The following is a 14,911-nucleotide window of genomic DNA, read 5'->3' as shown; positions in this document are numbered from 1 at the left end:
TTTCTTATTGTCTCAATGTCTTAAATTATATTTTCAATATTTTGTGCGAAAATGTGTATAAATGTCGTGAGTTATTATCACACTATGTAAAACACAGTGACTATATGCGAATTATAATATATAAATTATTATTATTATGTCTAATTCAACTTTTGAATTTAGCGGTCAAAAATTGACAGTTGCACAAGCATGAAGTTGGTTATAATTCGAAAGAGACCGTTATGGCCGTTCAGTGTTTTTGACAGCTCGCTAAATCATTTGTAAAATCTCGAGCAAGAGAATAAAATATTCAAAATATCTATATTTAGTGGCATTAAATAATTGTGGTGAATCTAAAACAATATTGTAATTGTATGAATTGAAGTTACAATGTCTGAACGTATGAGAAAATTGTCTAAAACCAGTTCAGTAGACACAATGGGTTATGTCGCTATTTTAAAAAGCAAAGACATCAAAATTATATTAAGCACTTCCATAGTAAGTATTTATAATATACCTATATACATATACAACATTATTCTTATATCTATTATCATTTTTCAGTTTACAATTGGCAGAGACCTCAAAAACCACCATGTGATCCCCGACATCACAATATCAGACTTCCATTGCAGATTCATTTATGATCGCTTGAAGAATTCATGGTTCCTGATTGACAGAAGCATCGGAGGCACTTTTTTAAATGATAAGAAAATGTTTAAACACGAATTGTGTTCCGTCAAGAGTGGTGACAAGATTCGAATTGGCAGTACACGAAGACATGTATACAAGTTTTTGTTGTTACAAAAATAAATGGATGGAGATAAGGTAGGTGTTGATTTATTTAATTTTTTAGGTTAGTTTTAATTGTTTTGTGAATATTGCAGATCGGTGGTCTCACTGCTATTGTGCCAAATGTAAAAAATTACTTATTTTAGGTGACGATTTTAAAAATATATACATACATTTATTTTAACAATTAATTTTTAAACTGACATTGAATTTGTAAATATGATAGCATTAATATTATTAATAATTTTAGAAATAAGTGAACTAATAAGAGTACTCTTATAATGTTTATAATATAAAAAGAGGATTTAATAAACTTTTCTATACATTTGTTTTCAATTTGCAAATGTTTTACTTTGTTATATATAAATATGTATAATAATTTTTTAAAGAAATTTGCAGTAAAGTGATAGATAAAATAATTAACTAGAGGTGTATGTAAATTGCTGGAACTTCCCGTACAAGGAATATTAAACGTTTTCAAATAGATTATTATAAGTACTGTAACTTATATATGTTTACAGAAAAGTATATTAACAAAACTTAATCAATCGAATTGAAAATGCAGGACCTTATCTCATATTTCTATGAATTATATAAACTGAATTGCAAAGTTAAAATTATTTATTTGAAGTATATAAGCAAGCCTTAGAACTTTAGCTAGAAGTAAAAGTAAAATCTGAAATATTTTTCTGAAAAAAATTGAAATAATTTTTTGTTTTTTTTCAATACAAACAGAAAGTTTTTTGAATCATTCAAATCGGGTGCTTAGTTCTCTCAAAAACCGCACTTTTTTCCACATTTAGCTCGGTATCTCCAAAACGGCTGGATCTGCATTTGCCAAAAACTAATCACCTCTTCTCCCAATCATTTCTAATTGAATGTTTTTTGAATTATTCAAATCGGATGCTCCGTTCTCTCAAAAACTCGTTTTCTATTTTTGTGCACGCAACAAAACTAATCAGCACGTCTCCGTTTATTCTGAATCGTTTGATACCAAAATTAGAAAAAAGTATGTGTGCTTATGTGTTTCAAATATGACATGTTACGATTTTTTTTCTAAATTTCCTTGTCAGCGTTGTCCCTCTCTTAAACTAAATATATCAATTTTTTTTCAAATTGATCAATTTGGTTGTGACATAAATTTTCTGTTTTAATTGCAATTTTAAAGTATACCGAGTTGTTCTAGGATTTTTTGTTATTGGAGAAAGTTTTAGATTATTTGATTTTGTACAAATTTGTCGAATTGCATTCAAATCAGACGAGCCGTTTAAAAGTTATAAGAGATGTAATAAATAAATGCACGTTGTACGAGTGCGATGGGTCAAATGAAGTGTCGAAACGTTTTGTGTCAAATATGTCATGTGGGGTATCATTTAAAAGGTCTCGATGAGCTCTATAAAAATATAGTATTTAGAACAATTTTAAAACAAGAATTTCTATTTTCACATTCTATCTCACAACAGACCAATGTTATGGCAAGGCTGTGTTACGCTCCATACACTATGCTAATGAATCATACTGAATACTGTCAAAATGTCCATGTATTTGTTGTGCATTCAGGCGTTTCAAGTTATTCTGAATCGTTTGTCATCGAAATTGATAAATGTATTTGATGTGTTAGCCAAAAATAATTTAAACACCTAAAAGTTAAAATAATAAATAAATATATATCTTAAATTTATATAGTACTGCATTTAATTTTTTGTGATTCGAAGTACACACACACACATATATATATATATATATATATATATATGTACTTTATATATATATATATATATATATATTTTATGTATACATATAAATTTGCGCATTATTATGTTTATGAAATATATGCAATTGTCAAATCGTCCTTTGTGTGAACCTTTTAAAAAGGTTTCAGGTAGAAACGAGACCCAGTAGCAGGGACGGCCAGGTGTTGCAAACCTTATTTACACTAGGTGAATTAGTAAATTTAAACACGGCGTATCATCATACACTTTAATTTTTCTAATGCAAATTTTAATACATCGCTCTTGGAGCAAATTAGCTCCAAGTTAGATTAGGTATGTCATGATTTTATATAAAAAAAACCCAAAAAATATCGATGTCTCATAAAATCATCGTTGAATGACATAGTATTGAATGTTAATTAAATACACTTAATTATCAAACTAAAATAATTAGAATTATCAATACAAGCGTTGTAAGTACAACCATAAACTTAAAGAAAGAAGATATTCATGGAAATGCTCTCCAGCTCTTGCAGATCTTGTAGATCTTCCAAGTGTTCGGAAAGTTTGTACTCGTATTGAAAAAAAACGTGCCAGGATTACATGTTGACATTCAATTGCTATTTACCAGTATACTGAGTTGTTCTAGGAACTTTTGCTATTGAGAAAAGTTTTAGATTATTTAATTTTGTACAAATTTGTCGAATATTGCATTTAAATTAAACATACCGTTTAGAAGTTACAAGACTTTTAATGAGTAAATGCATGTTGTACGGGGTACGATGGGTCGAATGAAGTGTCGAAACGTTTCGCGTAAAATATGTCGTGTGGGGTATCATTTGAAAGGTCTCGGCGAGCTTTAGGTGAATTTAGTACCGAGAATAGTTTTACGACAACAATGTTTATTTTTAAAGTCTATCGAGTTGCTGTAGGGCTTTATGATGTTAGACAATATTGTAGATAATTTAATTTTACACAAATTTGTCGATTATTGCGTTTAAATCAGACGTACTGTTCAGAAGTTACAAGAGATGAAATAAATAAATGCGTGCAATGATGGGTCAAATAAAGGGTCGAAACGTTTTGTGTCAAATATATCGTGTGGGGTATCATTTGAAAGGTCACAATTTTACAACAATAAATTCTATTTTCAAAGTATACCGAGTTGCTGTAGGGTCTTATAATATTAGGCAATATTGTAGATAGTTTAATTTTGTGAAAATGTGTCGAATATTCCATTAAATACAGACTTACCGTTTAGAATTTACTAATTACTTAGATATTTAATAAATAAATGCACCAGTGACTGAACAATATACAGTACGATGGGTCAAATAAAGTGTCGAAACATTTTAGCGTCATATATGTCGTGTGGGGTATCATTTAAAAGGTCTCAAGTCTAAAATTTCTGCATATTTTTACGTTTTAAAAATTTCTGAACATTTTGGTGGCATACCCAAAAAATACCTGTGTGTGTGTACGGGTACAAATGTTCGTCGCCGATTTTGGGTAAAGCGCGATTGCTTCGAAAAAATGTTCAAAATTTTTAAAAAAACCTCGATATATAAAAAAATCGAAATTTTCAAAAAAGGTAAATTTTTTCAACAATTTCGAATTTTTCAAAAATCTATTTTCTAAAGTTTTTAAAAAATTTTGAAGCTATTTTAAAATAATAATACGAAGATTCGGGACAAAAAGAACCAAAAATTGTAATTCAGTTTTTGAGAGAACGGTCAAAAATGATCATTAGACATATGCACATCAAATTATCAGATATTTTATAGAGATTTTAACAATAAGTATAAATTTGGTTTACAGTCCTATGGGTTCCGTACCAATGTTTACGCGTTAGAGGGCGACGCGGGCCTTACGCGCTTCGATATTTCGTCTTTATGTAGTTAAAGCAGTACGATTGCTTTGAAAAAAAGTTCAGAATTTCCAAAATATTTCAAAATAAATGATTTAAGATAGAATGATTTAATATTATTGATTATTATTATTGATTATTTTTAATTACTCGAATTTTGAATTGCGGTACGGGAAGTTCCAGCAATTTGCCTTAAGGCACGATGCCTTAATTGCCTTAAGACAGAATTCCACTTGCAGCTAGTTATAGCTTGTTTCGACTATTTCGACTGCAAATAATTTACGTCCTAAAAGGTTCTTCAACCCTGTCCCTCGATTTGAAATATTCCCCTCCTCTGTCGTCGTAAATCCTTTTGTACTTCGTGTTTTTTCGACGTAACAGCTGCTCGGCGAAGACCTCTCCTTCGTCATTGCATTATTATATTATTAGTATATGTGTAGTAGTATAGTACAGTAGTAGTGTATTCTCTATCAACGTCGGGCGGCCGGCTGTGCGATGCCAACGGTTTTTATTTAATTATATTAATATTTATAATGTATTCTATTTAATCTAATTTAATTAAATTATTTATTTATAATATATTTATTATCAAGTGTTGAATTTGTTAAAGTGTTAGTTAGTTAGTTAGTTATTAAAATAAAATGTCCTTTACTAAAGCCAAGTTAACTAGGTTTAATGATGTTCCCAGTAAGTACAACTTGTGTAACCGTCAACAATGGCGGGTAAAAATTTTAATATACAGTTTTAAATCATTTCTTTATATTTTTGAATAATTAGAGGTTCCTACAGCAACTCGGCATGCTTAATTTTTTTATTTATATTATGAGTATAAAGATCTTATTACATAAATTGTGCATTCTGATTTTTTATCTTTTGTAATTTAAAGTAGATCGAGTTGATGTAGGTTAAGTACATAAATTCTTTTAATAAACTAGTTTTGTATGGCATCGTGCCTTAAGGCAAATTGCTGGAACTTCCCGTACTGTAATTTAAATGTTTAACATGTTCCATTATGTGTAACGTGTATTAAATGTATTATGTGAACATTTTTGAATTATTTTGAACAAATTTTAATTATTTTCAACATTTATTAGTTATTTATAACAATTTTGATTCATTTTCAACATTTTTTATTTATTTTTAACAATTTTGATTCATTTTCAAATTTTTTATTTTATTGGACATATTCGTATTTTCTTGAATATTTTTGTATTTTCTTGAACATTTTTATATTTTATTGATTTTTTTTTGAATATTTCTGATTTTTTTGCAACAATTTTGTATAATTTTCCAATATTTTGTATTTTTTAGAACATTTTGGTATCATTTTCAACATTTTTGAACCATTTTTATCAATTTTGAACCATTTTTATCATTTTTGAACTATTTTTATCAATTTTGAATTTTTTTTAACAATTTTGAACCATTTTTATCAATTTTGAACCATTTTTATCATTTTTGAACTATTTTTATCAATTTTCAACCATTTTTAACATTTTAGAACCGGTTTTAACATTTTTGAACCATTTTCAGCAACTTTGAATCATTTTTAATAATTTTGAACCATTTTCATCAATTTTGTGTCATTTTTAACAATTTTGCATTATTTTTAACGTTTTTCTGTTTTTTTTTGTATCACTTTTGTATTTATTTCATTTTCAATTATATTTTTATATCATTTTCAATATTTTTAAATCACTTTTAACAATTTTGAATCATTTTCAACGATTTTGTATCATTTTTAACAGTTTTGAATCATTTTTAACAGTTTTGAATCATTTTTAACAATTTTGAACCATTTTTAACACTTTTGAACCATTTTTAACAATTTTGAACCATTTTTAACAATTTTGAACCATTTTCAATAATTTTGTATCATTTTCAATATTGTTATATGATTTTCCACATTTTTGTATCATTTTGAACATTTTCGTATTTTCCTGAACATTTTGGTACTTTCTTGAACATTTTTGTATGAATTTCAACATTTTTGCATCATTTTCAACAATTTGCATCATTTTTAACGTTCTTGTATCATTTTTAACGTTTTTGTATTATTCTTACCAATTTTGTATCATTCTTAACAATCTTGAACCATTTTTAACAATTTTGAACCATTTACAACAATTTGTATTATTTTAAATTTTTTTGAATATTTTTTAACATTTTTGCATCATTTTCTGCATCATTTTCAACATTTTTATATAATTTTCAAAATTTTTTCATCATTTTCAACATTTTTATATAATTTTCAACATTTTTATATGACTTTCAACATTTTTATCATTTTATTGAATATATTTGTATTTTCTTGAACATTTTTGTATCATTTTCAACGTTTAGCATCATTTTAAATTTTTTTGCATCATTTTCAACAATTTTGTATGACTTTCAACATTTTATATAATAATAATTGTTTTTGAATTTTTCTGAACATTTTTGTATTTTTTCGAACAATTTTGTATCATTTTCAACAATTTTGTATCAATTTCAACATTTTTGTATAATTTTCTACAATTTTGGATCATTTCGAACATTTCTGAATCATTTTGAATGTGATCATTGAGTCATTATGTACTTTTTGAACATTTTTTAAAATCTTTTTTTAACTTTTTTTGCCCTATGGATTTAAATTGTCAGACAATAATAAAGATTATTTTATTTCGAACGAATTTATTTGTAACAATATTTATTTAAATCGAATGGTTTGCGATTTGTTAACGATTTCATAAAAAATGTACTTTTAACACTCCTGAATTAATTTGTCTTTTACAATCGCGATTTTGAAGTATACCGAGTTGCTTTGGGGCATTATGATGTTAGACAATATTGTAGATAATCTAATTATAAACAAATTTGTCGAATACTCTGTTAGAATTAGACGTACCGTTTAGAAGTTACAAGACTCAATAAATAAATGCTACAGTCGGATGGATCAAATAAAGGGTCGAAACGTATCGCATCAAATATGTCGTGTGGGGTATCATTTGAAAGGTCTCGACGAGCTCTATAAACATATAGCATCGAGAACAAATTTACAACAAGAATTTTCATTTTTAAAGTATACCAAGTTGCTTGTAGATTATTATAAATCTGTTTAATATATAATTATAATTTTTAAATATTTATGAATATATATATTTTTTTTTCAGTTTCGTGTGCACCGGATTGCATGTACGACCCCAAAGACGATGCCAAACTGCCAGGAGGCATCATCGACAAATCGAAGAGATTTCTCGACAAAGTTGAGGTGACCCCCATAAAGGGCTCCTCGAAATCGGAGTCCGGCAGCGTACGAAGCTTCAAATCGGCACAACTCTTCAGAACTGTAAGTGATAATATAATTATAATAACAATAATATAATATTTATCATTGCTTATGAATAATTGATTTTTATTTGCTTTATTGGCCTCGCCATAGCATTTGGGTACAATATTTTTTGATAATACTGGAGATTATTTAATTTTGAATACATTTATCGAATATTGTATTTAAATCAGACGAACCGTTCAGAAGTTACAAGACTTTTAATAAATAAATGAACCAGTACGATGGATCGAATAAAGGGTCGAAACGTTTTACGTAAAATATGTCGTGTGGGGTATCATTTAAAAAGTCTCGACGAGCTCTATATGAATATAGTACCGAGAACGATGTTACGAGAACAATTTCTATTTTTAGTGTAACCGATTTGCTGTAGGGCTTTATAATGTAAGACAATGTTACAGATTATTTAATTTTACACAAATTTGTCGAAAACTGCATTTAAATCAGACAAACCGTTTAGAAGTTACAAGACTTTACCGAACTATATGCAGTACGATGGGTCGAATAAAGGGTCGAAACGTTTCGCGTCAAATATGTTGTGTGGGGTATCATTTAAAAGGTCTCAACAATTCCAATTCAAATAAGCCATTGACAGTTTTGAGAAAACTGCTGGGTTCCAAACAATAACATTGCACCCAATATATCTTCAATTTAATGTTTTTAATTGCTGATTTAAAGCATTATAATGTTAAACAATATTATAGATTATTTAATTTTGTACAAATTTGCCAAAAACACCATTTATTTTCCGATTTTTTTAAAAAAAGCTATAAAAGATTTATGCAAAAAAATGTAGTTCAATAAATGTTGACATAATTAAAGGTTTTTAAGGTACATCTATATGATGTAGGGTATTATAATGTTAGACAATATTATAGACTATTTAATTTTGTACAAATTTGCCGAATGTTTGATTAAAATCACACTTATCGTTTGAAAGTTACAAGACATTGTATAAATAAATTCGCAGTTTGATGGGTGTAATAAGGAGTCAAAACGTTTTGCGTCAAATATGTTGTGTGGGGTATCATTTGAAAGGTCTCGACAAACTATATTCAAATATGAAATTGACAAGCTTGAGAAAACAATAGGGTTCCGTATAATGCTTATTTTTTCATCCTTCAATTAAGATTTTACAGTATGTCGAGTTGCTTCAGGGCATTCTGATATTAGACAATATTGCAGATTTTTTATTTTTATAGAAATTTGTCGAATACTGCATTTAAATTAGACAAACGGTTTAGAAGTTACAAAACTTTTAATAAACAAGTGCACCCACGATGGGTCAAATAAAGGGTCGAAACGTTTCGCGTCAAATATATCATGTGGGGTATCATTTAAAAGGTCTCGACGAGCTCAATTCAAATATATACACGTTTTGTTTTAAATACTTTTTTTTAAATATTGCATTAGGTTCAAGCCAATTAATTTTTTTCTATTTCAGCCAAGTATAAGAAAACAATTAAAAAAGTTTTCCCTAAATCGTATCAAACCCAAAACGAGTCCGGTGCCACCGCCTTCTTCGACAGTCGAGGACGAAGAAACTTTAACCAAAGAAATTTTATGGGCGAACAGAATCGAAATACAAAATAAAGATGAAACCATTGCAGAAAATGAAAAGTTGATCGAGGAACAGAAAGAAGAGATTTTGTTGTTGAAAAAACAGTTGGATTTATTAAAACAGGATAATGAAACCATTAAGGATGATCTGAAGAGCTCGAAGGATCTACGAGAGTTGGAACTGGAGGAGTACGAAGTGCTTTACCATAAATTCAGGCGTTTATTGCAAGATCAACATGTCGTAGAAGACCAAGATGGAAATTTGTATAGTAATTTTAGCAAATTGTATGAAGATTTTGATAGTTACTTAAAATCTGTTGAAGAGTCCTTGTTAAGTTTGAACCAAAACATCAAAACGTACAAAGACCATTGCGATTACATCGAGCAAGAAAAGGTTTCTTTGGAAAAACTTGTAGAAGAGTTGCAGTTCGAATTGTTGGCCCAGAAAAAGAAGCTGGATGACCTCAATAACGAGTGCATGTCGAAAGTCGAGTTTTTGAACGAAAAGCATGATATGAAAATACGTGAGCTAGAATCTTGTCGTGAGGTTGAAAAAAAACAGATAATCAGTGAGTACTCTGATAAATTAAAAGAACTTGAACAAGATTTAAGGAACGAGTTGGATCTCGTGCAGCAAACTGCAGTCGAAAAAGTCCAATTGGCAGAGTTGACTGCTGAAGAAAAGTTTAAAGTTTTGAAAGACGAGTACAATAAGGAGAAGTCGATGTGGCAAAGTGAGTTTGAAAAGTGCCAAAAAATTGCTGAAACCGAAATTATGCAGTCGGAGTTTGAGAAACTCGATTTGCAATCGATGCTGAACGGGATTAAATTGGAGTTGGATAATGAGAGGTTGAAGCAACAAGTTTTGGAGAAGAATGTCGCTGATAAGTGTTGCGAAATCGCGTTGATATTCACGCGTTTTAATAATTTAAAAGATGAGTTTAATCAGTACAAACAAAAGTGCGTGCAAGATTTAAAACAGTCTAAAGACAAGCACTTGGAAACTTGTAACGAGTTGTTTAAGTACGAGTTGACCGTCAACACCATGAAAGCCACGATCGATATTTTGAGTTCACGTTTACAAAAATCAGATGCTGATGTCGAGGAGTTAAAAGAACAAGTACAAAAATTAACAAAAACAAACATCGAACTAGAAAAATTAAATATACACTACCGCGCCGACTTGGCTTTACTCCAAAGCAAGTTGATCGAGTACCAAGTCACCTTAACCAACATCACGACATCATCCAGAACTTTGTTAGAAAACAGCGACGTTTTAGCACAACGCCAAGAATTCATCAAAATCATCGAACACTTACAAAACGACACCGAAGGCAAAATCAACACCATGAACCAAGACCTGGTCGCCAAAATCGACACGTTGAAATCCAAATGCAAGGAAAACGACTTGTACAAAAAACAATTGCAGGACACCCAAAAACAACTCGACGACTTATACTACACCCTAAAAGTCATCGATCAAGTTTTGTGCAATATAGAAGCCAGGACCAACGAAAAGGAAAATTTACTACAAGAAAAGGACGAGCAAATCCTATTACTCATGAATGAAATCAAGGAGCTCAAGTTGTACGTCGAGGAGAACGAGTATTTGAAACACGATATCGAGAGTTACGATGTGCTGATGAAGGGGAAGGATGCTATTATCGATAATTTGGAATGTGAACTGACAAATGTCAAGTACGATTTCCAGGATTATCGAGAGAACATGAACGAGAAGCTGCAGGAGCTGGAGGAGATCGAGTGCTCGTCTGCGAAGAGGGAAACCGAGTTGCAGAACAAAATTGAGGAGCAACGGATGAGGATCATCGATTTGGAAGCTCAGGTAATAATAATAATTATAACTAGTGGTGTATGGCATCGTGCCTTGAGGCAAATTGCTGGAACTTTCCGTACCGCATTGAAATATTCGAGAAATTTTAAACGTTAATAACAAATACTGTAAGGTTAATTATTTTTGCTATCTTGTTTCTTATATCTGATTATGAGCAAATCAAATGTAGATCATAAATCAATTTATCTCCGGAACATTAACAATCGTCATTTCATTTCGAATACAATTTCAAAAAAAAAATAGTTGCCTAATTTGCACAAAATTGAAAAAGTGCTCCCGTATAGTCACAGTCTAAACGCTTTTGCGAACAATTCTGTGCGACATTTTCACTCATACTGTGCTCAGCTTAGCGGCATTTTTACATTTTTCAATAGTTTTCACAAAATTGGATAAGTGCTCCAATACGTAAATAGTCTAAACGCACTCGGGCAAACATTTGTACCAGAGTGGCGCTTAGACTGTGCTTAGCCTGCGTGATTTTTTGAATTTTTAATCCAAAATTGCGAAAATATTTTATGGAAAATAAAAAAAATAAAAGGGACTTTACTGATGAGCACATTGAAGTGTCGATACAAATGAAGACTATACTGACGAAAATATTAAAAAAACGACTCTACTAACAAGCAAATTAAAGTGTCAATAAAATAAAGGAACTCTACTGATTAGCTTTATAAGTATAACTTTACTAAAATTAATTTTTACGAACAGTAAGAGTAAGTGTTGGACAATCCTTGGGGGTCGTCCATTAATCACGTGACCGATTTTTTAAGGTCTTTTGGACCTCCCCTCACTCTTGGTGATACGTAGTAATATTTAAAATTAACATCCCCCCCTCCCCCACCAAACATCACGTGTATTTTTAGTTACGAGAAAAAATTGTAAAACTTTTGATTTTTTGTTGAAGATGTTTTTTTTTTATAAAAAATCAGATGAACGTAATATTTCACTTTTTTATAAACCGCCCTTCCCCCTTCCCTTAAACTCACCCGCCCCCTCAAGTTTTAGTTACGAGAAAAACATGTAAAATTTTTAATTTAAAAAAAATGTTTGTTTTTTTGTAGAATAAATAAGGCAAACGTGATATTTCGTGATTTTTTGTCAACACCCCACGAGAAATAATGTGAGATTTTGGGGTTTTTTTGAAACTGCTTGTTTTTTTTTAAAAAAAAAAGATAAAAGGGATATTTTGCCATTTTTTTATCAACCCCCCTTCTCCCTTCTCTAAAATACACCCGTCCCCACCAAATATCACGTGTATTTTTAGTTACGAGAAAAAAATGTAAAATTTTTAATTTTTTTTTAAAAAAATGGTTGTTTTTTAGAATAAATCAGAATGTTTGATTTTATTATAAAAAAAAAAATCAGATAAACGTGATATTTCGTGATTTTTTGTCAACACCCTGCCCCTTCCCCTAAAATACATCCATCCCCGCCAAACATTACCTGTATTTTTAGTTACGAGTAAAAATTGCAGATTTTTTAAAATTTATCTGAAAATGTTTGTTTTTTTTTTAAAAAAAAAAAAATCAGATAAAAGTGATATTGTGATTTTTTGTCAACCCCCCTTTCTTTTATTATACCCCCTCACTACCAAACATCATGTGTATTTTTAGTTACGAGAAAAAAATGTAGATTTTTTTTAATTTATCTGAAAATGTTTTTTTTTAAAAAAAGTCAAACGTAATATTTTGTGATTTTTTGTCAACCACTCTCTCCCCTAAAATACACCTCCTTCTCCCCAAGCATCATCTATATTTTTAGTTACGAGAAAAAATATAAAATATTTGATTTTTTTTTTTGAAAATGTTTGAATTTTTTTTAGAAAAATAAAAACAGATAAACGTGATATTTCGTGATTTTTTATCAAGCCTTCCCCTAAATTACACCCTCTTTCCGCAGGTAAAAAATAAATACACGTGATATCTTACTATTAGGGTATAGTAAGATATCTTAAAACCCAATTCAATTTAAATAGAATCAGTTTCATATTATTATTAAGGGACATTTATATGTGGCGAGCTTTGCAGTGGGTAAACTATTCATATATTTTTTGTTAAATGCTCTTCTTACTTATGCACCACATTTGCAATCAGTTTGATATTTTCGTACCAAACATTTTATACTAGAAATATTTTCTATGGCAAAACAACGTTTGCCGGGTCATATAGTATATATATAGTTAATGTTATGATTTTTATTATTTTCTAGATCGAAGATGCAATGTGCCTAATTGGTCCCTTCCGAGAACAACTGCAAAGTTATGAAAACGAAAGATTGGCATTCGAAGCCAGAAACGAGAAAGTCACCGGAGATGCAAGAGAGATCGCATTGAAATATGCAGAACTTTTGGGACACCAAAACCACAAACAAAAATTAAAATACTTTGTTAAAGTCAAGAAACAAAACTTAGATTTAACAGAGGTGAGTTCGAATAATTTAACTTAAAAAAAAATATATATCACAATTCTTTTATATTTTTAGGAAAACTTTCAACTCCAAATGCAAATCCAGCGTCTCAAAGCAGAAGTGGAAAAGTTACGATGCAAAAAACCAGACATTCTTGGAAATTCTTCAAGAGATTCCTCGCCCATTAACATCAATAAATGCAAAACTCCCTTAACAAGCAAAAAGGAAAAGAAAATCACAATACCTAAGACACCTTCGGAGGACATCGAAAACATCGGAAGCCCTAAATTCAATAAGGAGCTGTTTAAACATAATCGAGTCGTTTTGGGTGAAAGTCCTGTCAGGAACGATAGTAATAAAAAAGTAGTAAGCAATTTAGAATAAGGTAAAAAAACTTGATTATTATATTACCTCGATATAGGTTTAGCTTGAATGTGAAATTATTTATAGCAATTTTAATGTTTAACTAACTAGTATTAAATTTTTACCAGAATTTTTATGAAAGTGCAGCTTTTAAGATAAAAACTGTTTTGGGTTTTACTATTTATAACATAAATGGTTTTAATGACGTGATTAAGATTTGTTAAATGTTTTTCAATTGTTTGAAATACTTTGAAAATAGAAATTGTTCTCGGTACTATATTTTTATAGAGCTCGTCGAAACCTTTTAAATGATACCCCACACGGCATATTTGACGCGAAACGTTTTGACACCTTATTACACCCATCAAACTGCGAATTTATTTATTAAATATCTTGTAACTCTTAAGCGATTCGTCTGATTCAAATGCAATATTCGATAAATTTGTTCAAAATTAAATTATCTACAATATTGTCTAACATTATATAACCCTACAGCAATTCGGTGTACTTTGAAAATAGAAATCGTTCTTATAAAATTGTTTTCAGTACTATATTGTTATAGAGCTCGTCGAGACCTTTTAAATGATACCCCACACGACATAATTGACGCGAAACGTTTTGACACCTTATTACACCCATCAAACTGCGAATTTATTTATTAAATATCTTGTAACTCTTAAGCGATTCGTCTGATTTAAATGCAATATTCGACAAATTTGTATAAAATTAAACAGTCTATACATTGTCTAACATTAAAATACCCTACATCAAATATGTATACCTTAAAATCGCAATTAAAACTATAAATCTATATCACGTATCAATAACCGAGTATTGAACGAAATCTTTTATAAGTTTTTAAATAATTTCGGAAAATGAATGGTGTCTTTGGAAAATTTGTACAAAATTAAATAATCTGTAATATTGTTTAGCATTATTTACAGCAACTCTGTATACTTTAAATTAGCAATTAAACACTTTAAATTAAACTAACATTTTGGGTACAATATTATTGTTTGGAACGCAAGTGGTTTTCTCAAAATGTCAATGTC

The 14,911-nt window shown here is 29.7% G+C and overlaps 2 protein-coding genes across 2 annotated transcripts; both read left to right on the top strand.

Annotated features, from left to right (window-relative positions):
- Positions 1-245: 245 nt before the first annotated feature.
- LOC113386836 lies at positions 246-1,015 on the top strand. The gene is made up of 3 exons (XM_026624597.1): positions 246-477; positions 544-807; positions 867-1,015. Exons 1-2 carry the CDS (start codon positions 370-372, stop codon positions 790-792), a joined length of 357 nt encoding a protein of 118 aa, XP_026480382.1. The 5' UTR covers positions 246-369; the 3' UTR covers positions 793-807; positions 867-1,015.
- Positions 1,016-5,065: 4,050 nt separating this feature from the next.
- LOC113386393 (uncharacterized protein PFB0145c) lies at positions 5,066-14,639 on the top strand. Its single transcript, XM_026624174.1, has 5 exons — positions 5,066-5,072; positions 7,503-7,678; positions 9,123-11,081; positions 13,299-13,511; positions 13,572-14,639. Exons 1-5 carry the CDS (start codon positions 5,066-5,068, stop codon positions 13,878-13,880), a joined length of 2,664 nt encoding a protein of 887 aa, XP_026479959.1. The 3' UTR covers positions 13,881-14,639.
- Positions 14,640-14,911: the final 272 nt, after the last annotated feature.

The sequence above is a fragment of the Ctenocephalides felis genome, unplaced genomic scaffold (assembly GCF_003426905.1).
Source record: "Ctenocephalides felis isolate EL2017-DRISC unplaced genomic scaffold, ASM342690v1 CF-g0.4_SCAFFOLD_03571, whole genome shotgun sequence".
Taxonomy (NCBI): domain Eukaryota; kingdom Metazoa; phylum Arthropoda; class Insecta; order Siphonaptera; family Pulicidae; genus Ctenocephalides; species Ctenocephalides felis.
This window is presented reverse-complemented; position numbering and strand designations above follow the sequence as displayed.

Bases quoted from the DNA above. Each gene is read 5' to 3' on its own strand.
- LOC113386836 (XM_026624597.1), top strand. From the start codon at position 370: ATGTCTGAACGTATGAGAAAATTGTCTAAAACCAGTTCAGTAGACACA. The intron at 478-543 runs GTAAGTATTTAT...ATCATTTTTCAG, and splicing joins TTATATTAAGCACTTCCATA to TTTACAATTGGCAGAGACCT.
- LOC113386393 (XM_026624174.1), top strand. The intron at 7,679-9,122 runs GTAAGTGATAAT...TTTCTATTTCAG, and splicing joins CGGCACAACTCTTCAGAACT to CCAAGTATAAGAAAACAATT. The intron at 13,512-13,571 runs GTGAGTTCGAAT...TTATATTTTTAG, and splicing joins AAAACTTAGATTTAACAGAG to GAAAACTTTCAACTCCAAAT.